General features: G+C 46.9%; 2 protein-coding genes across 4 annotated transcripts in view; both read left to right on the top strand.

Moving 5' to 3' along the window:
- EPC2 (enhancer of polycomb homolog 2) overlaps positions 1–5,317 on the top strand; it is a 35,033-nt gene extending 29,716 nt beyond the window's left edge. The window contains exons 12-14 of the mRNA XM_062498347.1: positions 1,054–1,213; positions 2,765–3,098; positions 4,329–5,317. Coding sequence (XP_062354331.1) covers positions 1,054–1,213; positions 2,765–3,098; positions 4,329–4,401 — 567 coding nt within the window. The 3' untranslated portion in view covers positions 4,402–5,317. The remainder of the gene's footprint in view (positions 1–1,053; positions 1,214–2,764; positions 3,099–4,328) is intronic.
- A 7,016-nt stretch (positions 5,318–12,333) lies between these two features.
- KIF5C (kinesin family member 5C) overlaps positions 12,334–22,727 on the top strand; it is a 58,997-nt gene continuing 48,603 nt past the window's right edge. For all 3 annotated transcript variants that reach the window (XM_062498388.1, XM_062498387.1, XM_062498389.1), the window contains exon 1: positions 12,334–12,459. In XM_062498388.1, the coding sequence (XP_062354372.1) occupies positions 12,334–12,459 (126 nt within the window). The remainder of the gene's footprint in view (positions 12,460–22,727) is intronic.

The following is a 22,727-nucleotide window of genomic DNA, read 5'->3' on the forward strand; positions in this document are numbered from 1 at the left end:
TGCTATTGTCTGTTACTAGGAAAATGTATATTACTTTGAGCATTTTATATCTAATTGCTTGGACTGGTTGTCCCTTCCCCTCAGTGTTTTCTACTTCAATTAATCAGGGATTCTGTGTTGGCAGATACTGATAACATTTTTTGTAAGTGTAATGTCACGATGCCAAAATATTTAAACAAAACAAATGAATTTTGGATCTTTAAAACACTTCAAGCTTCTGTGCAAAGTCATTTTCATAGTTAAAATAAATTGAAATTGCAGAATTAATGTTCTTTCCAGTAAGAATGGTGAGTCTTTCCAGTAGGAACTGGATTTAACAGAGCCGGGGTTCCAGAATGTGCTGGGCAGTTGTTCTGTGGCACAAGTCACAGAACAGAGGTGCCACAAATGCTGCACATCCCTGAGATTTGCTGCCTGGAGACAGACCAGGGAAGAGCTTAGGCATGGTTGTTTTCTTAGAGGAAACATCTCCAAACATTGGGAATCCTGTGTGGTTTGGCTTGGAGGGGACCTTAAAGCCCATCCAGTTCTTCCAGGGACACCTTCCACCATCCCAGGCTGCTCCAAGCCCTGTCCAGCCTGGCCTTGGACACTTCAGGGATCCAGGGGCAGCCACAGCTTCTCTGGCACCCTGTGCCAGGGCCTGCCCACCCTCCCAGCCAGGAATTCCATCCCAAAATCCCATCCATCCCTGCCCCTCCATCCCTTGTCCCCAGTCCCTCTCCTGGAGTCCCTTTATGTCCTGCAAGGGGCTCTGAACTCTTCCCAGGACTTTTCCCCCTCTAGGCTGAGCAACACACAACCAAAGTGATTTGTTGTGCTGAGAACTGGCCTGGCTGCTTGGGCAGCACTCGTTTAACCCTTGTTTGGACACTGATTCCCAGCTTCCCATCACTCTGCTGACACAGAAGAATTCAGTGTCGTGCTGGCTGCGTTAGGGCACACCTACAAGCTGTATTCATTTATTGGCTTTACTTGTGCGCTGTAGCAGCGCTGAGGCGTATTTCATTTTGCACTTGGGTGATGGAGAACCTCCTTTTCCTCTTCCTGCAGGGCTCCAGCACCTCTGACTGTATGTCCAAAACCCTGGATTCAGCCAGTGCCCACTTTGCTGCCTCTGCAGTGGTCAGTGCCCCGGCCCCCGGGCGCAGCGAGGGAGCCAAGGAGCAGAGCACCAGCCACAACAATATCAACGGTGTTGTGCAGCCTTCAGGTGAGGAGTCCCTGAAAATCCTGCTCTGCAATGAGCTCAGAATGTCAGCTGCTCTTAATTATAACTGATCTTATCGCTGTTTTCTAAAGTATTGCTAAATAACAGCAAAAAAAGTCAGATCTCTTAGTTGTGATCGTTTTAAATATTCTTCACTGAAGTACTTTGGAGCAGTGGTTTGAATTATGGAATATCCTGAGTTAGAAGGGACCCACAAGGATGATCAAAGTCCAACTCCCTGCCCTGTACAGGACAGCCCCAAGAATCCCACCCTGTGCCTGAGAGCCTTGTCCAACATATGTTAAAATGGATCTAAAACCACCAAGTGCTCTTTTACTTTGGAAGAGCATTATTTGCTTTTCCTTTGGTAGTCTTTATCTTCTCACAATCTGTTCTGATCAAAAGCCTAAGTGACAGCATTTTAAAGCCAGTGTGAGTGTGTAATGAAGGAATAAATCAACTGCTTAAAACATTTAAGTACTTTGAGAAGGAAATGGAAAAGTTGATTCATTATTTGGTTTTTACCTCACTTGTATATTCAGCCAAAAATGTGCTAAGCAACCTTTACTGGCAATTCTTGTGACATCTCTGTAAGCCTCAGGTTTCACTGCATTTAGGATTTGTCCCAAAAAGTGCAGCCATGGGCACTCAGTGCCCCCTCCCAGCCCTCCTCCTGTGCTGGTGCCATCTCCACAATGCCAAGAGGCAAATGGGATTTGGGCTGCCAAGACAAAGAGGAGGCTTTTAAAGTAATTTGTTGTTTTAGCAGCTAATGATGTGATTAGTTTTATAGACCTTCTGCCAGGCTAGGTTAATGATAATATGAAATGAATAGAGGGAGAAAAAACACGTCTGAATAAAATCAATAAACTGGAGCAGTTCCAGCAAAGAGAGAGAGAGATCTGTGTGTAATTCTCTGAGTTCGTATCCAAGAGGAGAGTGCTCTGAGGGTGGAAGATCAGGCACACAGTGATGCCTTGGAGTGGCTCCCTGGAACAGGCTAGACAAGATTAGGAGAATAAAAGTGGGTGCACTTCTTTATGCCTTCAGTAGGTACACCTTGGGCAGCCAGAGCCTCCCAGAGGCTACACCCAAAATGAACCATGATCAGGAGTTTTTCAGATAATTAAAAGTTTGGTTCATTTACATATCAGGGGCTAATCCTCCAATTAGAGCTTTAGGCTATGAAGTCTAATATCCCCAGTTTGCTCTCCCTCAGGTCACATTTGTTTATACTTCTTGGGGCCTGAAACAGTCAGGTCTTGAATTTCAGGCCTAGAAGGGATAGTTCAGTCTGATTAAAAGCTGACAGGCTGTGGAGTTTGAGTTACACACTAAAGCAGTGCAGGCTCTGAAAAATATAAAAGCTAAATCCTAAGGCATCAGTGAGGGTGTGCCATGCTGCCACTTCTGAATTTTTCCATTTTGTGAATCTGTAAAACACAGGCATTAATAACTTACACAGTCAAAGCATTGCCCTTGAGGTTAATCTTTGACTTTTCATCTGAGAAATGTCCCCTTTTTTTAACACCCACCATTTATTCTGCGTAACAGGAGCCTCCAGAACTTTGTACTCCACCAACATGGCTTTATCATCCAGCCCAGGGATCTCAACTGTACAGCTTGTAAGGACAGTTGGCCACAGCACCACAAACCACTTAATCCCAGCCTTGTGCACGAGCAGCCCTCAGCCTCTCCCCATGAACAATTCCTGCCTGCCCAGCGCCGTGCACCTCAACAACGTCAGTGTTGTGTCTCCAGTCAATGTTCACATCAACACACGGACTTCAGCGCCCTCGCCAACAGCCTTAAAACTTGCCACAGTTGCTGCCAGCATGGACAGAGTGCCAAAGGTAACTCCCAGCAGTGCCATCAGCAGTATAGCAAGGTGAGTGGGCACAGGGCTGCGGCAGCTCCCGCTTGTGCTCGGAATCACGGGGTGGTTCGGGGTGGAATGGGCAGAGTCAGAGCCCAGCCCAGGATCCACCCTCACCCGCTCAGAGCAAGCACCGAGTGCCGGCTCAGCAGCGCCTCCCTCGAGTCCCCGGGCGGTTCCAGTGCTCCACAGCCCTTTGCAGGGAGAGATCTTCCTGGTGTCCCACCTGACCCTCCCCTGGTGCAGCTTCAGGCTGTGTCCTCTCCGGAGTCATGCCCGGTTCTGCACTAGGGGAAATCTGTTGCACCTCTGAGAGGCTTCCAGGCACCTTCAGCATGGCCGTGGCAAACCACGAGAGCTGGTTTTGCAAATCAGCCCCTCAAATAACTTGCCCTGCCTTCAGGCACCAGTAGTTTTCATCAACCTGTGCTGTGTTTGAATTTTAACCGTTTCATTTGTCCCTTCTCACGCAGCATTTCCAGGTAGATTCTGTCAAACTCCCCTCGTGTTCCCCCTAAATCATTGTGTACCAATATTGTAAGGTACAGGCTGGCACATCTATTTTTATGCTTGCATATGGATATATGTGTTACATACTTAGGTAAACCACAAACCGGAAAAGTGACAGCCTGTATCTTGCATATAAAATCATAATTCAGAATTGTTTAGGTTGGAAAAGACCCTTAAGATCATCAAGTCCAGCCATTAAAGTATTTATTGTCATTAAACAGCAGCAGTTATTTCAGGATACTTAGATGATGTTTCATAGGAGTGGCAGGAGCTTTGCAGTTGGCGAATTTTTCTGAAAATGGCAGTATTTGAGATTTGTTTCAAATCTCTCCTGGATTATATGGTGTTCCAAAAAACAAAGTCATATTTGTGAATTGGGAAATAAAAAACAGGCATTAGTAAACGAGTAAAAAATGAGCGGTGAAGCAGAATGGGCAGGGAATTGCAACGCTTGGTGCATTAAGGGAATAACCAGTGCTGAGTTATCATATCTTGACTTTGTTCCCTCAGAAGAGCTTTTAGGAACTGAATGCGTAATTCAGGCTGGGATGGACAGTTAAATGCAGAAATGATGAATAACAGCAGTTGTTGAACGCCCAGTACTTACTTCCAAATTAAGCTTGCAGTGTGTGTGCGTGCGTGTTACGGTCCCTGTTAACAGCTGTGTGAGGATATGAAAGGAATGACTGAAGCTGTGAGGAAATGTGACTGTGGGACCTCGTTCCCTTGCAGAGAGAACCACGAGCCAGAGCGCCTGGGCTTGAACGGCATCGCGGAGACCACAGTGGCCATGGAGGTGACATAACCTCCGAGCAGTGTCCCCAGCTGTGCTGTGCTCCTCCCTGCTCCAGCTGAATGCAGACACAGCACTCTGTGCCTCACAGAGAAACTCACACCTGAATGGACTCCAGTTATATCGTGTATTAAGTCGATATATAATGTAAATTTTGTAAAATTGGGAAAATCACTACCTTGTAAAATAGTTTTATTTGTATCATCAATATTATTTCTGTTACTTGAATAGTAGATATTCATCATCATGCTTTTGCACTTGAATTTGCAACTGAATGGATTAAAAAATAATTCTTTAATGGGATCATGAGCATGACATGGGATCCTGCATCACTTGTTTAAACTATTTATTTTGCCATGTTTACATTTTGTATCTTGTACAAATAAATGCAACTTTGTGTCTAAAAAAAAAGTTAAAGATTCATAGCTAGGAAACAAAATTCTTGTAATTTTTTTCTAAAGGAAATGTAAAGTTTTCACTTGGTTCATTTTGTTTCACAATTTGACTAGATGGACTTTTTGGTAAATACTTTAGTGGCATTTCACTGTCAAATATGAAGTTCAAGGCAAAATAGTATTTTCTATTACTGTGCAGGGGAAAGGGATGGATCGATACATGCAAATTTAATGTAGTAACTCACTTTTCCATATATTTTGAATGTATATTTCTATTTATAATACCAGTTTATAAAAAATAATTACACAGGAGAGGGGGGAAAAACAAACTGACTAGGAAAATTATGCATCTGGCACATCTCCAAATGTGCAGATCAGAGAAAATTTTCACCTTGATGCCATTTTATCCGAAGACTGCGTATTTTAACCGGCTTTCAAACTGTACCACACCACATTAAAGGATATTTTACCAGGTATGTATTGCATTCTATATCATTGCAATAATTCATTATTGGATGTCTAGCTATCGAGCCATCCCAGATGGTGGGGGAGGGTGGGAGGGAGGGTTGTGGCAAGATTGTCTTTTCAATTTTGGAGAGTTTTCCTGTGGCTACAAGGCAAGTAACGGGTTGGAAAAAGTCTGACTGTAAGCGTTGGACACCTTGGTAGTGTAGTGTTTTAGTGACTTTTTTTATACGGTTCTTGTACATTAGATACGTGTAGTGGTGTTTCCGAATGTTTGTTTATGCACTAGTTCAGACAACTTTCCCTGTTACTTGTTCTTGATAAGTGAAAACTGCAGGGAAATAAAAATACATATCAAAACCTGGCCATGGTGCATATGTGGTTATTTCACAGTGTGCAAGCAGGGACTCTGAGCCTGTGATCCCAGCATATGCACTTGTTTCCAGATGTGAGCTCCTTCTGTGCTAGGGGAGGGATGGGCTCACACCTGACACCTGGGAAAATGGGCAGGCAGAGGTTCTTGCCCTGCCAAAGAAACGGCGTGGATTTCTGCTGCCTTGTTCTCCACGTTCAGATCTTTCTGTATTAAAAAATCCCAGGAATCACTGAGGTCGGAAGGAGCCTGGAGATGCTGTTTAGTCCAGACCCACCCTCCCAAGGAAAATCTTGCCCATGTGATGCACTCGGTGTGATTTCCATCTTAGCTTTCTATATAAAGAACTGCTTTTAATCCAAGCTGTGTTTAAACCTGTTTTGTCTTGCTTTGCGAGGGCTAAAAGTCCTGGCAGCTAAAATCACTTTAAAGCAGAGCTTTAAATCTCGGAGCTCATCACCAACTCAGATGGCTAAAATTACCTGTTTTTTGCTTAACTGGTGCTGTTTTTATTCCATATGATGTCTGCAGGGAGAGGTGAGGATAGGTTATTCCCGTTGGGAATAGAGGAACCTGCGGCGCTGCCTTGGTCAGGTGAGGGGTGGTGGCAGCTTTGGGGGCTTCACTGGGATTGCTACTGGCTGAAAATTCCTCTTTATCCCATCTTGCCAGCCTTTCTGTAGAACTGGGCTCATTGCAGGGAATGGCTGATAGTCTCAAGTATAAATGAAATTGTTTTTTTGAAAGAATTGTTGAAAATCCAAGTCTGTAAAAGAAAAAAAAATTACTGTCCTTGATATCTCGGAATAACCTTGCTTCACTACCATCCCCAAAACCCTTTGGAGGCTTAATGAAAATGGGAAGTAATTTCCTCTGCAGATAGAAAGCTGTACACTTAGCATGGACTCCTCTCACTACAAAGATCATTTTCAGTGGATCATTTTCAGGGAAAATTGGCCAGAAGATGTATCCAAGATTGCTGTGTATCTCTGACTTCGTGTAGTCTAATCCTAATCTAATTACTTAAAAAACCTTTAGCTGGAGCTTCGAACTTTTAATGGCTTCTGGGAAAATGTGAGGTGCAGAGAAGAATTCCATAAACTCCCAAGGCTCTGATGGTAAGTGCCAGATGGGGAATGGCTTTGGTTTAAAGGATTAGTGGTGATGAAACCTTCTGGGAAGCAGAACTGAAATAGTCATTGCAGAATTTCTGTGTGCCTCAAGTGCAGGAAAAGGGGAGGAGTGCTGGATGGTGCTGCGGGCCGTGGAAATCTTCATTAAAAAGAAAAAAAAAAAAGGAGAGAAAGGGGAAGGACTAGGGCCATAAAATACTTAGTCCTTTGTCCAGCTGGGAATGCCACTGACTGAGGTGGTTTAGTGCTGTTTAAACGTGCTGAGGATATGATGTTGTTCAGTTTGAATTCCCTTATTTGTGCATCTCTGCAGCAGGATTGCAATAGGGACTTCTGTTCTGGTGTGTATTGGGAATATCTTTCAGGTGAGATTGTGGAATCCTGTCTTATCTCCAGCAACTGATGCTGGACTTCACATCACCTGCAGGGTTTTAAATGTCAGGAACTGGAAAATGCTGGTTCTTTCTCTGATAAGGTTTGTATATATTTATGGATTGAGGGGAGTTTTGCTGTGTGTTAAGTTGTCATCCCAACAGGCTCCCTGGATTTGCCTGCAGAGAAGCAGTTTCAAAGCTCACTTCCACGTTTGTGCTACTTCGAGGGGTTTGCAATATTCACTCTGTAATTGGGAAGACTGGGAATAACCTCGGTAAATTAAAGCCAGCAAAGTGCTGCTTGGGAAAGAACAAAGAGGAGGGAGAGAGAGCTGTTCCTGAGTTGGGTGATCCAAACGTTTCCATCAGAACGGAGGAACGTGGAAGATAATTACTGCTGATCCAAGCAGCAAATGATGTAGGAAACCTTGGATGTGTTCCTTGCGGGAAGCCCAGCAGCAGTGGGGGATGTGGAGGCCCCTACTCTGCTTGGGTTGTGCGATCCTGCTGCAGTGACAGTCCCCAAAATGTCCTTCCCTGATGCGAGGACTGAACAGAACATTTCCTTCCGGACTGCCTTTCAGGAGGAAAAGGGAGTTTCGGGATACATTCCCTGTTTCCTCAGTGACTTGCTTGTCTCTCAGTCACCTGCTGTCTCTCTAAGTGCAATCTCTGTGTCCTTTAGATGGTTTTTAATGGTTTAATCTCCAAAAATTAATGAGCAAAAACATGTAAGTTATACTTTAATATTAATTTAATTCAGTTCATCAGTCCGTATTGTAACTTCGTAACTCCAGTGTAAATAAAAATAAAATAAAATGAATTAATGTAGCTGAAATAGGACTAAAAATCTGAAAAGTAACGGACAGTACCACTGATGTAACCCAAATCACTCTTGGAATCATCCCTGAATCCCAAAATGGGATTTGTGTGGAAAGGGACCTTAAACCTCAGTTCTGCTGCAGCCCAGGGACACCTTCCACTGTCCCAGGCTGCTCCAAGCCCCGTCCCGCCTGGCCTTGGGCACTTCCAGGGGCCCAGGGGCAGCCACAGCTGCTCTGGGAATTCCGTTCCAGGGCCTTCCTCACCCTTCCTGAAGTTAGGATTCTATGACCAAGAATAAAAATCTGCTTAGTCCAGCTTGCCTTCAATCGGTGGGACTCTGGTTTAACTCCAGCACGAAGCGGAATTACCCAGGGAGAGGGGGATGGAGAAGGAGCAGAGGAGGGAGGGAGGCAATAACTGAGGCAGTGACAGAGAATTTGTACCGGATAAACCATCTTGAATCCTTTTGTCTGGTGGGAGGCCACAGCCTCTGCCTGCCCCCTCTCCATCCCTGTGCACCACGGTGCCAATTCGGCACTAAATTAAATCAGAAATAAATCAAGTACTGACGAGTGCGGGGCTCAGCTGGCTTTCCCAAGGCTGCCCGGCCTCATCTGTGACATCGCTGTCCCCCGCGCTGCCGCTGCCCGGGACCCAGCTGGTGGCGGCTCCCTGTGCCCATCCCGAATCCCGAATCCCGCGCTGAAAACAGCAGCGCTCCCTCTCCCGGTGCTGATCCCTGGCTTAAATCACCGCTGCAAGTGACACCAGGAGGTGGCATCAGCCGCCTGCGATGCTGCTGAACTCTTACTGCATCTCCACGGAGCCTTCGAGGTTATTGGGTGTTTTTAGGGCTTTCCTGCCCATTCGGTATTTTTATGGTTGCTCTATAACTTCCTATAATGTAAATACAACAGGTTTTGTTTGGTTTTCTTCTTTTTTTTTTTTTTCAGAGTTACAGCCCTTTTATTTAGGTGATCTGTTAAGGCAAATGTAAATACGGTAACTTGGAAAAAAATGTTTTGTGTACTCATTAATGACCTGAAACGTTTTGCTGTTCTATACAGTGGTAAAATCGATTTATTTATTTTGAGCAAACCCTTTTTTTTTTTTTAGGTGGGTTAACACGAAATATATGACTGTGCATACCATGAATAATTTATACAGAGACTGAGATTTATGTGTGTGCTTTGCAATTTTTTTTTTTAAGTAAGCATATATTGAAGTGTCTTGCAAATGAGAAAAAAATTCCTGCCAGCACTGCCCAAACGCTTTCTCACAGAATATCCTGGGAGTGCCAGTGCTCCATTTCCACATCCAAACTTCTGTGGAGGTCTAAGAAAAAAATCCCAAAGGAATCCTCACCTGTGTGATCCAAGGAGATGTTGGGATAGTCCAGATCTGAGGCTCTGGGATAATCATCCTGAGAGTGTCACTGGTGCAGATCCCATCATTTTGCTGTGGAATTTTTTCTCTGCTTGGCCAGATGCTCCCTGGCCCAGTCCCTCTGGTGATCCCTGGGGATGCAGATCAGATCATTTCTGGCCCTCAGTTCCTCCTGGCTGCCCCCTCAGCACTTCCCAGCTCATTTCTTCCTGTTCTCCAGGCCACCTTTATTCGTTTTTACTCCTGCTAAGCTCTTTCATGCTCTGCCTTTGCAAGCATTCCCTGGTGCACTCTCAGGGTCTGCCGGTGTGGGTGGGACATTAACTACGGGTGACGTTTCAAACTGCCTTTTGTCATGGCCTTGCCACCTTTTTGGTCCCTCCTGGCAGAAATCCTTTAGCACCCCTTTTCCCCGAGCCACATCTGAGCGCCGAGGACACAGAGATATCACCTTTCCTGCCTCTGGCCGCTGCAGAGCCACCCGGATCAATGGGATGTGCATTAACGCCGCTGTCCCTGCTGCCATCTCCGGCCCTGGTGCCTGCTCCTTGCACCCAACTGTCCAGCACAGCAGAAATTCAACCTTGCTGCTTCCTCCTGCAGCTCCCTCCCCACTCCAGAGCCCATTCCTGGAGCCTCAGAAGCTCTGAAAGGAAGCAATGGCAACGCTGAAATGTTCCCTTGTTTCTGTGGGATCGCCTCTGTCACAATCCGTGTCCTGCCGCTGTTCGCACGTCCTTTGTCACCTTTGTCCCCTCCTTGGTTTTCCTGCAGCCTCAACACCTTGGCTGTGCTGGTGGATCCCCTGCAGGCAAATGGAATTTTGTCATTCCTTTATGATCCTGGTCCTCGAGGAAGGGATTTGTTATTCCTTCGTGATTCCTGTTCGTTGTTCTGGTATCTTGGGGTGTTTACTGAACTGGGGAATTTCTTCAGGAAAAAAAAAATCAGAACTTGCTGTCAAACCATATCTGATCTTCCAGGGTGAGCTAACCTGGGGAGCTGGAGAGCTGGGAAAGTGGGAAAAGGAGAAAACATCCATGTTCTCTTGGTTTTACTTTTGTGGTGCTGGCAGGAAGGCAGTTTCCATATGTTCAGGTATAAATAAGCTCAGAAAAATGGATCCATCCATCTAAGTGGATTTATTGAAAGTGTACAGCTGAAAAACGACACGGCTTGAGAGGTGAAAGAAATGAATAAAGGTGAAAATGACGAAGTATTTAAGCTCTGCTTCTCTGTGTTTTCAAGTTTTTTATAAAGCAGGTTCCCACCAAACTGTCCATCCCACCTTCAGGCACCCAGCCCAGCCTGGGAGAATCTCACAGAGCCAAGGAGATGCTGATCACTCCCAAATCTGCCTGAAAATTCACGTTCCTACCAGGCTGCTTCACCTAATCTGGTAATAAGCAGTAAAAAATAGCAGCAGCTGGGTGACAATTCAGTATTGTCTGCACTCCAGACAACGTCACATTGTTTGTGACAACACTGCTGAGAAAAGATGGCTCTCTGCATTCTTCCCGATGGCAGATTATACCTGCTCTAATGGAAAAATCGAGTTTTGCTTATCTCACCCCGAAATGAGCTCTCCATAATGGAGGAAAATAAGGATTAATTCATCCAAAGTCTTGTCTTTTATGACTAAGCCCCTACTTGTCATGACTAACAAATTTGCTATTCAGGGTAAAAGCTTGAAACATAAAGAGAAATAAAAGAGATAATTGGTAATCCAGGGGAATAAATCCCATTATGTAATAATGATTTATCACATGCTGCACATTGCTAACTCTCCCCCATGGAATTGCTTTTAAGAAGGGTGTGAGAGGCTTTGTTGCCTCAGGTAATGACTGGAAGAAAGGGAGATTTCCATCAAAGTGCTGCAGGATTGTCCACCCTCATCTTAATTGTACAGCTCAGGGTAATGGAATAAAACTCCGGTGGAGACCAGGACCAGGAGCTGCTGGAGCCTGGGCCGTGTCTGCAATTTGCCAGAGGACATCACGGATGTTTGGATTCTTCTTGAAGAAGGAGATTCTTGTGGGGAGAAACGGATGGAGGAGGAGGAGGAGGAGAAGGAGACTTCCTGTGGTATTTCAGACTGTTTCCAATCATGTGAATGCAGGCAAATAAAAGAGACAGGAGGGACAGTTGCAGGTGATTTTAGCAGGTAAGGAAGGAGCATTTTTAGGGAAGGTGGACCAGGACAGCACCCCTGGTGAGGAGGAGCAGGCTCCGGACGCTGCTTCTGCCAGATGCTGATTCACCGGCGGCATCGTGACAAAACTTCTTGTAAATTGAGCAAGGTCAAAGCGTCACCCAGGGCAGCGTTGCTGCTGCTGCTTCTCCTCCCAGGAACGAGACACGGAGTGATATTCCAGGAAGAAATATCCTTTAACCTGGTTATAGATCCAGCGGTGTCAGAGGCAAAGGGAGAAAGATGCCAAGGACAGCTTTGAGAGGGGATAATCCCTAGGGTCACCGCCAAGCTGATATGGAAAGGAGAGCACCTATGGAGACGGGGGGGAATGCTGGGGGAGAAGGCTGTGCGGAGAGCCCATAGCAGGGTCCGGGACTCGGGGAAATTTAGTTTGGATAGATGGAAGAAATCCTTCCCTGGGAGCGTAGCGGGGCCCTGGCAGAGGTTGCCCAGAGAAGCTGAGGCTGCCCTTGGATCCCTGGAAATGTTCCAGGCCAGGCTTGGACGGGGCTCGGGGCAGTGGGGCAGTGCGGGAGTGCGGGACCTGCGGCGCTGGAGGATGCTCAGGGTCCCTCCCTCCCTCTCTCCCTCCATCCCAGCGCATCCCTGGCTGATGCTGCGGGGCGGGGGGGGGACGCCCCGCGGTCCCCGCGCAGCCGCGCCCGAGCGGGGCCGGTCCGGGGCGTGTCCGCGGGCTCTGAGCGGCTGCGAGGGCTCCGCGCCCCGCCCGCCCGCGGCCCCAGCCCCGCCGCCGCCGCTGCCGCACCTGCCCCGCGCAGCCCCGGGCCCGCCCGCCGCCATGGCGGACCCCGCCGAGTGCAGCATCAAGGTGATGTGCCGCTTCCGGCCCCTCAACGAGGCCGAGATCCTGCGAGGGGACAAATTCATCCCCAAATTCAAGGGCGACGAGACCGTGGTCATCGGGGTGAGTCTGCCGCATCCCGCATCCCGCATCCCGCATCCCGCATCCCTCTGCCGCCCGCGCGGGTGGTGCGAGCGTCCCTCCTGTCGGGGCGAGCGTCCCTCCTGTCGGGGCGAGCGTCCCTCCCCGCTGTCCCCCCGAGCCCTCCCCGCTGTCCCCCCCATCCCCTCCATTGTTCCCGCAGCCGCGGAGCGGGATGGAGGCGGCGGCGCTGCCCGAGCTCCCCCCGGCGGGGCTGTCCCCCACCCACCGGGCTCGGGGCTCGGGGGTCCCCCGGGGGTCTGGGGGGACCCGGGGGGAGCGCGGGGGAGCCGCGGGCTCGGGCGCTGATGTCATGCCGGGGACTGGGCATGCTCGACTGGGGCGGCCGCCCGCGCCTCCACCGCGCCCCTGCGGCAGCCGCTGGCACCGGAGTTATCCCGGGATCTCCATCCCCGGATCCGCATCCCCGGGATCTCCATCCCCGGATCCGCATCCCCGGGATCTCCAACCCCGAATCCCCATCCCGGAATCCGCTTACCGGGGTCCCCATCCCCGGGATCCCCATCCCCGGGATCCCCATCCCGGGATCCCCATCCCCGGGATCCCCATTCCCGAAATCCCCATTCCCGAAATCCCCATCACGGAAATCCCCATCCCCGAATCCACATCCCCCGCTCCCCATCCCCGGCTCCCCATCCCGGGGTCCCCATCCCCGGGATCCCCATTCCCGAAATCCCCATCCCCGAGATCCTCATTCCCTGGATCCCCATCCCCGAAATCCCCATTCCCGAAATCCCCACCCCCGGCTCCCCATCCCCGGGTCCCCATCCCCGAAATCCCCATTCCCGAAATCCCCACCCCCGGGATCCCCATCCCCTAAATCCCCATCCCGGGGTCCCTGCAGAGCGGCACCACAGCGCTGAGCAGCGCTGCGGGATGTTACCCAAGTTTGGGGTTTATTTATTTATTTATTTATTTATTCCCTGCTTTTAAAAGGAGTGAAATGAACCCAAATCGCACTCGCGGCTCTGCGCCGCTCCCTGGGGCTCGGCTGCTCCAGAGGTTTAATGGGAACAAAGGCTCGGGATGCGGCTCCTTCCCAGCCCAGCATCTTCCCCTTCCCTGTCCCGGGGTGCTCAGAACCCCCCGGTGCTGCTTTGGGTGGGGGTTCAGGGCAGATTTTTGGTTTAGCGTCCAGCCAGCCTGGTCTGTGGTGCTTTATTTCATGTACTGGTCATCTGTGACATCTATTTCATATTCTGGTCATCGATAACATGTTCTGTGCTGCATGGTGGTGAAGAGACTCTAAAATTAATTATCAGCACAACTCCTTGCACTATTTGTTAAAATTCTCACCAAAACCTTGAGGTCATCAGAAACTTTGCTGGTGAAAGTTACAGAACAGCTGCAAGAAAAAAAAAAAAAGGGTAAATTACGAGAATAAACAGCTTGTTGTCGTTATTTCTTTTAATATGAAATGCCCTCTGTGCTGCCAAATTAATTGTCTTTCCGTGAAGGTTAAAGCTGTAGCACCCCCAGCAGCCTGTTAACAATAGAATAATTAAATTGGTTATCAATCCTGGGCAGCAGCAGAGGGCTGGGTTGGGCCAGCAAATATTGGGAGGGAAAATGTATCTGTGCCATGCTTAAGAAACAAATGTCAGCAAGTTCCCCTCCCCCTAAATAAACAAACCCTCAGACATATTAAAAGCAGATTAAAATACATCTCCTGTAAATCCTTTACAGTCCTGTGTTTTGAAGAGAATTGGAGTTTAGAATTCTCTTTTCCCACTCATAATGTGTCTTTGTCTGTAAAGCATCTGTTGTAATTGTTGGGAAAACAGTAACTGTGATGCTTTGGAAAAGGTTTTTGTGTCTCTCAGGCAGGAGATAATTCAAGAAAAAAAAACAAACAGCAAATGGTAATTTCCTACCGTGGAAATTAAAAAAAAAGAGAGAGAAACAAGGGAAGTGCATGTATTTATTTCTATAGGTATTTATTTTACAGGGATATTCAGGTTGGGCGGTTGTTTGCTATCTTGAAAATCTTAGTCAGAAGCTTGGAGTTTGCCTTTCCCTTCCTAAGGCAACAATTGTAATTATTTAGGATTTCAATCAGCTCAACTAATGCAATGTGTCCTCAAATCCATCTTCTGTTTCCCAAGGAGGAGCCATCAGCTGGAGTTCTGTGGGAAGAGCTGGAGTTTGCTTGAGAGGAAGTGAACACAAAAATCTTCCCTTGCTCTTTGTCCTCTTTATTTCCCTGCTGTAACTCGATCCCCAGTGGATCCCACTGCAGCAGGAGTGGGAAGTGCTGCTGGTTTCTTTGTTATTTTTATTATTTTATTGGTTTGGAGCTGCTGCTTTGCTCCAACAAATAATGCCTGGCAGGGATGAGGAATCCTGATCGGTGGAAAGGCAGCACCAGAGCAGAGTTCCTTCTAGGAAAAGCAGGATTTCAGTCTTCAAAAGCTCTTAGGAACAAAAATAAATCAGGACCAACCACTTTTTTCCCCCTTTACTACAGGATTTGAAAACACTGCAATGCAGCTTTTATTTTTGATCCATGGTTTGGAAAGAGTTCTGTTAAAATTTTAAAAACCAAAGAAGTTCCCCTCAGAGGAATTAAGTCATCGTGCAAGAAAAAAATAAAATATAACTGATTTAAAGGAAATATCTATTTTTTTTTTTTTTTCATGACTAGTAGGTCTGAATAAATTTATTTCTTCCCAATAAACACAGGGAGAAGGCTTTCTTCCTGAATTTCTCGCTGCCATCTCCTGTTACACTTCCCTGGGGCCTTGGGCAAAGAAAAATATATAAAAAAATTACAGATCATGACTTGGTATTTCTGGGAGGGAGCAGCAAAGAGGGAAAGTTTAACCACTTAGGCATGAGTTTCCTTAGGCTGGACTGGGGCTGTGTGGCTCAGAGCTGCTCCAGGGCAGTGTCCTGGCTCTTTTCCAGCTGGATGAATCCCTGGGAGTTGGGGTTTGACCCTGGGTTTTGGGGTTTGTGTTTTATTTGGTGTCTCCCATTTCCATTTTTCTGGTGAAAACCTTTTACCTTGAAATTCCCTTTGTTTAAAGAGGACAAAACCCTCCGTGTTTCTGTTCTGCCACCAAGTTTAAAACACAAAAAGCCTTTGGGGCGAGTCTCCCCTGTGAGCAGGGCAGGAAAAGGGGATAAATCCAAAGCTTTCCTTTGTGCTTGGCTGCCCAGGAGCCTCACCAGGCTGCAGCTTCATTTTCTCCCTCTCTGCTCCTCTGCAGCCTCAAGGTGACTCTGATGGGTTGTGCTGGCTGACTTTACCTAAAAATGTGTTTTTCTAGGAGCTGTTTGCTGGGAGGCAGCTCCTGGAGTGTGGCTGTGTCCTGTTCCTGCAGGTGCTTTTATCCATGAGCACCTGGGAGGGAGGGAGGGAGGGAGGGAGGAAAGAAGGAAGGAAGAGGGAGGAGAAGGAAGGAGAAGGAAGGAAAAGGAAGGAAAAAGAAGGAAGAGGGAGGAAAAGGAAGGAGAAGGGAGGGAGGAAAAGGAAGGAGAAGGAAGGAAGAGGAAGGAGAAGGGAGGAAGGAAAAGGAAGGGAGGAAAAGGAAGGAAAAGGGAGGAAAAGGAAGGAAAAGGTAGGAAAAGGAAGAAAAAGGAAGGGTTGAAAAGGAAGGAGAAGGGAGGAAAAGGAAGGAAAAAGAAGGAAAAGGGAAAAAGGAAGGAAGGCTGCAGAGAGCCCCAGCACCTGCTGGGATAATCCCTGCTTTAGGTTTGTGGTTTAGGTTTATCCTTCCAGCCAGCTCTGGTGTAGCATGTTTAAGAATTCAGTTGTGGAGGGGTTTTCATCTTTTCCCCTCCTTTTTCTCTCAGGTGTGGAGCACCTTCGGTCCAGGGGGGTTGTTCGGGCAAACATCTCCTGTTAGGAAGCAGAGCATCCCAAAGGCAGCTCGGGAAGCTCCCGCTGTTCCCAGGCCGGGATAAAAGGCTCTTCATTGTGGCTGTCAGCTGCTTTTGGCGCTCAGGGAGGGATTTGTAAAGCCCAGCTTAGCAGGAGCTGCTGAGCTCTGCAGTGTCCGGCTCAGGCAGAGCCTCCCCCTTCCCCTCTCTGCCCATCCCCGGCGGCAAAAATCCCAGGAAACCTCCGGGATCAGAGGCAGGATCCCCCAGGACTGCGCTTTGCTCACACACAGCGGGGAAATGGAGTTGTGTCACCCGTGAAATATTGCACATAAATAAATAAATGATGTGCCCCAAGGCGAAGCAAGCCATCACCTGACACTGCCCTGTGGTCACTGCTCTTCTGCGGTGTCACATTCCGGGACGGGAATTCCAGGGCAGGGCTGAGAGCTGCATCATCCTTGTGGGTCCTTTCCAGCTCGGAATATTCTGTGAGAGAAAGGAAAACAAAGATTCGGTGGCTGATTCCTGGCTGAGCAGGGCTCTGGTTCTATTTTCCTTTTTTTTTTTTTTTTTTAAATTTTATTTTTTTTAATGCTTTCTGCTATAAGCACTTTTTGGAATGTCTCGTGGAGAGATTCTCACTTATTTTCACCCCAGAAATACTTGGATGTGTTTTATCTTTTATTCCATAAATGCCAGTGAGGTCAGCAGAGTTTGTGCTGGTGAAGAGCTCGTTCTAAAATCCCTCCTGTACAGAGATCTCGGAGTGCTGTTAAACACTTGTCACTCTGTGCGTAAAACAACTTAAAAAATAAAAAAAATCAATACATCCTTGGGATAAAAGATAAATGGCCAATTAAAAAAATATAAAAATTAAAAGAACTGCCCTGCTGGGATATTTTTTTGGTTTTTTGGGGGTTTTTTTTGTTTGTTTTGGATTTTGGGTTTTTTTTTTTTTTTTTTTTTTTTTTTTGTGTGCAGCTTTTTACCAAAAGCCAAGAGTCCATCTCTACCCCCAAAACCACAACCCCTGTGCCTGTGGAGGGTTTGTTCCTGGTGCTACCTATAAGTAACTTGTACAAAAATCTCTTTTTGGTTGGGAGACGTGATGCTGTCATTGTGCCTTGGTGTAGAAGCTGCCAGAGGATTTTAGGTGCTGTTCTCCTGCTGGGAGCTGCTCCTTGCTTTGCTCCCAGCGTTTTTGGTGTTTCCCAGCTCCTCTTTGCTACTGAGCACTGAGCAGGTTTTGGTTCTGAAAGCTTCTGAGAAGGACTTTTGGGATACAAATACCTGACTGAGCATGGAATTCCTGGGAATTGGGGTCTTCAGACAGCAGGGAAAAGTCTGTGCGGGAGCTGCTTGTTTCAGAAGTGTCCCCACCCTGCCTGCACAGCCTGGGACTTTCCTGCAGCCTGGAATAACTCTGGATCCTGCTGCTTTTCCTTGTTCCCTGGAGGAGCTGTGCTCATCCTGTGGCTCTGCTGCTTTCAGGTCAGACTATTTCCAGAGCTCAGGACTGACAGATCTGGCTCTGGCTTTTTTTTTCTTTTTTTTTTTTTTTTTTTTTAATTTTCCTTGGGGTGTTTTTTCTCTTTTTTAAATTTTTTTTTTAAATTATTTTATTTTTATTTTTGGGAAGAAGCAGAAACCTGTGGACCACGTCGCTGTTCATTTGGGAAAGAGCAAACACAGGATGATCCCACTGGGGCTGCATCACTTTTGTTTTATTCCCTTCACAAGGAACAATTTCACTTCCTGCAGAACTGGCGTGGCCGTTCAGGGAGTTGCTCCCAAGTTTGATATTTAAAGAATTCCTGTGTGTGCTCCACACTTATTTTCAGCAGCTTGTGTGGAAGATTGCAATCATGGCCTGATGAGGTGGCTGAGGAGGGGTTTGGTTCTGGTTTTAGGTGTGTTGGTGAAGAAGGGAACTGTTCTGGAGCTGATTATCAAAAATAAATTCATTTATTGCACAGGGAGACTCCCATAAAGCGCTGAAGCAAATGTGCAACATTGCCATAATAAAAAAAGTCTGTGTTCTTAAGGATTTCTGCAAATATTCTCCTTTCCCACTGTGCCTTTGTCTGATCCCAGAACCACAGGTTTTGGGATGAGTGGCAGCCAGTTCAGCTCCTGGGATTCTGCTGGAATTGACCCGGTTTTGGGAGCCAGGGACACTTCCCAAGAAATTTCAGAACAAAATTTTGGGCAGCTTGGCCCATTCTCGCCAGGTTTAAGGCACTCCTGTGGGGACAGCGTGGTTTGGGGGTTTTTTTGTCTGATCTCCTCTGCCTCTGAGCTGTTTTCCTTCTGCAGTGGGTATTCCTGCTCTTCCAGGCTCCCCTGGCAGTGCTGAAGTGGGGGCAGGATCCAGCAGGGATGGTGTGTGTTTGCTTTTCTGCTTTCTGAAAGAGCCCTGAGAACTCAGGTGTGAAAGCAGCTTCTATTTATTGATGGTGCTGCTGGAGAGACGATTTACTCACAATGAAAAGCACGAAATTTCCTCACCAAGGCCATTCCCCTTTTGTGTTTTGTGGTTTTGTTTTTTTTTTTTTTTTTGTTTTCTCTTTTCGCTTTGGTCATCCTTCTCCAAAGCTCTCCCGTCAAAAAATACAGATTCTCACTTAAACCTTTAAAACTCAAAACACAAGTGATGGATTTCAACGAGCTCAACTGTCAAGCCACAGGAAAATGGAATTTGAAGCCACTCTGCGTTGTCTCTTCCCCTCTGGTACCTCCTGCTGGATGCCTTTTTTTGTGACCAGGTTTAAACATTGAGCATCATTCCTGGCTAGTCCCAGTCCTTTTCCTTCCCCTGGGATGCACCAGTCAGCTGCTGGGGCTTGGATTTGTTTTGGCAAGTGTTTGTTGAGCCTGGCGCAGTGAGATTTGGGGGTTATTTGGGGTTATTTATTTGTGTGCTCCACTGGACAGGATTTTTTTTTCCCCCAGGGGAAACTCCCGTGTGTGCTCACAGCTCCCCGAGCTGGCTCAGGGTTTCAAACCCTGCCAGGAGAATAAAAGCTGTTTAAAAAAAAAAAAAAAGAGAGAGAGAGAAAATTAAGGATGCAATGCCACTTGTAAGGCTTTAATATTGATCTGCTTTTCTCTGTCGGAGCTTCTGTGGGGAAACAGCCTTGGGAGGAAAGATGATTTCATTTGGTTTTTTCCTGATGGTTTTAACACCCCTGGTATTACCCTCCACGTCCTTCCTGTCGTCCTGAAAATGACTCGCTTGGGATTTGTTTTCTTCCAAAATTCCTTGTTCTGTGCTGCCTAAGGTGTCTCCAGGTACTGCCTGGAGCAGTTTTTTTTCCTAAAAATCCCCAGGCGATCCCATTTCCCCCCCAGCTCCCACGCCCTGCCACGTCTGAGGCATTTCTGGTTAAAATTCTGGCTGCTTCAGTTAAATGCAAAAGCGTGTTTGGAATTTGGTGTGAACCTTTTCCTCAGAAGATCCCTGCTAGGCAGGGGGGATTTGTTTGTGGCTTGTTGTGGTTTTCTCAACATCTGCAGGGATGTTTCTGTGTCAGTTTTGGTTGGGTTCTTTGAGCTTGACACGCTTTATCTGAAAGCCACCCGTAGTTACCTCCCAAATATTCTTTATTTTCCCTCTTTGGCTTGGTTTGGTGTTGCTGCAACCTTTTGAAAGGCAGAAAAGTGATTTGGAGCTGCTCAGTAATGGTTTGGCACTTTGGATTTGGCAATGTTTGTTTTTTCCAGCTCTGGGATAATGGTGCTTGCCTGTGGACTGGGGAAATGCCCTAATTCAGTTTTATTGGGGTTTGGAGTGGGAAAACATGGCATGATTAAATAATCCTGGCAAAACAAAGCAAACACAGCAGCAAAAAAATCATCAAAAAAAACCAATCATCCAAAAACGGGATCCTTCCAAGCCCACAGGTGTGGGATTGCTGATGGATTCCTGGTTTTGTTCATCCATTTCTATATATTTCTATTATTCAGTATATTCTACATCTTTGGGTTTTGGCTTTTTATGGGAAAACCATGTGATTGTCATCAGATTCCCATTAAAATATCACCAACTGGTCACAGGACAGCTTCAGAAAATGTCTGTTTTCCAACTGTGAGACAGAGTGTCGTTGACACCAGGAATGTGGGATTTTTTTTTTTTCCCCCTCCTCGTGAGAGATGAGTATCCAGAGACAAAAAACTTAAATATTTAATAGTAGTCTTTGCTAGAAGTGATTCATTTTTCCAGTGCCTCGCCGTGTCTGCTGAGAGAATTCCTTTTCCACTGCCTAGTCCCAGTGATGGACAGGAGATGCTCTTGGCATCTGGTGTAAAAATCTCTGTCCCGGCTCAGGGAATGGAGTGAACCTTGAAAAACTGGGCTGGTTCTGAGCATTTCCACCAGGATGATTTGACACCAAAACCACATTTTGTTACATCTCAAATGACCCTTCAACACCTTTCCTGCAGTACAAAACGTTCCCGAATTTCCTGAGATGTTATTGTTGCTATGGCAGCATTTCCCAGCACGTGTTGGCACCTCCTGAGCTGAAAACCTCTGGTGCTGAGGGGTGAAAGTTGAATTTCAAAATCCCACTTGGATGCCCAGGAATCATCCTGGCTGCTGAATTATTCCCCCACCGAGGAGAGGCTGAGCAGGAGAGCGTTCTCTGAATTGGGGTAACTGGGTTAGAGATTATTTTTAGCCAGGCTGATAGCAGAAGTTGAGGGGTTTTTTTATTTTTTTTTTTTTTTTTTTTTTTTTTTTTTATTTTGCAGCTGGAATCTCTTTGCAGCCCTCCTGCTCTGCAGGGAGGTGGGGGCAATGCTGCAGCTTCTCCCAGGGCTTGGGGATGAACTGGGCCAAAAATCCTCTAAGAAAACTCAGAAAGTCCTCTAAAAAACCTGGATTTTTGTTAATGCACCTTCCAGCCATACCCATCCTCTGCTTCTCTCTCCCTCTCTCTCTTTCCTCCCTACTTCTCTCCTTTTTCCCCTCTCCTTTTATTTTACATTTCTCTCCTCCCTCTCTCCTTTTCTATTACTTTTCCCCCTCTCCTTTTATTTTACATTTCTCTCCTCCCTCTCTCCTTTTCTATTACTTTTCCCCCTCTCTCCCCCCATTTTTTTTTTTAAATTCACATTTTACTTGGTTTTCTCCTCTCAGGACCTCTCCCTGTGCTTTTTGTGTTTTCTTCCCACTTTCTGGATCACCCATTAATATCCAGTGGAAAACTGATGTGGCTTGGCTTGATTATTTCTCACTTCATGGCATCTTTCATATTTCAGCTTCAAAGCAAAGCAGTTCAACGCTGCAAACAAATCTTAAAAGGCAAAAATTAATCTCACTGCACAGGAGCACGTGGGGAAAACATTTTCCTGGAGAAAAATGTTTGCTCGTGCTTGTGATGGAGGATTTATTCTCTCTGTGGCTTCCTTTGTGTGCAGCCCAGATTTTTTTTTTGTATTGTGGAGTAAGCTCTGCCATAAACTTCAAACAAAGCTGTTTGCCAGCATAAAATAAACTAAAAACTTATTTCTGTGCTTCGTGTGGTGCTGGGGGAAAATGGGAGCACCCGAGGTGGTTTTTGAGCCAGAATGGGTCAGAGTGAATCACTAAATATGGGATTTTCCTTAAAGGAGCCATCCTCTGTTGTGTTTTCTGCTAGGTCCCCGTGCTACCTCACCAAAAGCAGGGCTGGATAAATGTTCCCAAAATGAGTTATTCAATAAATTATTAAATGTGGGATTGCTCCTGTTCTTCTCAGAGTTACCTCGTGCAGAGCTGGGCAGAGCTGGCTTTGACTTCCCCGGGAGCTCCCCGCTCGCACGCTGGAACCTTTCCTCTCTCTGCTCTGCCTCTGCACGTTTAAACCCCAGATATTTCCCATTCCTGGGGCTCCGGGAGCTGCCTGTGCACGCTTCAGGCTGCTTTTGAAAAATGCCTTGCTGGGGTTCCCTTGAAGGCCCGAGAGGTGCAGCTGGCAGAGGTGGGAATTCAGGGGAACGAGCCTGTGCTGGACAGAGGCAGCGGCAGCGCTGGGGACCTGGAGCAAGGTGTGCAGCCCTGGCTTTCCTTCCAGGGGAAGGAGGTTTGGGGTTTTGTACGGGGGCTCAAACACTGCGGGACGCGCAGATTCCTGTGCGCTCCTTCCTGCAAGAGCTGATCCTCCTCTTCAGTGGGGTTTGAGCAGGGCTCTGGGGAGAGGCGCGGCGTTCCAGCAGCTATTTCTTTTGGTTGGAGCAGCTATTTTGGTTGGAGCAGGTATTTATTTTGGTTGGAGCAGGTATTTCTTTTGGTTGGAGCAGGTATTTTGGTTTGAGCAGGTATTTCTTTTGGTTTGAGCAGGTATTTTGGTTTGAGCAGGTATTTATTTTGGTTTGAGCTGGTATTTTGGTTGGAGCAGGTATTTCTTTTGGTTGGAGCA

This window comes from Cinclus cinclus, chromosome 9 (assembly GCF_963662255.1).
Source record: "Cinclus cinclus chromosome 9, bCinCin1.1, whole genome shotgun sequence".
Classification (NCBI taxonomy): domain Eukaryota; kingdom Metazoa; phylum Chordata; class Aves; order Passeriformes; family Cinclidae; genus Cinclus; species Cinclus cinclus.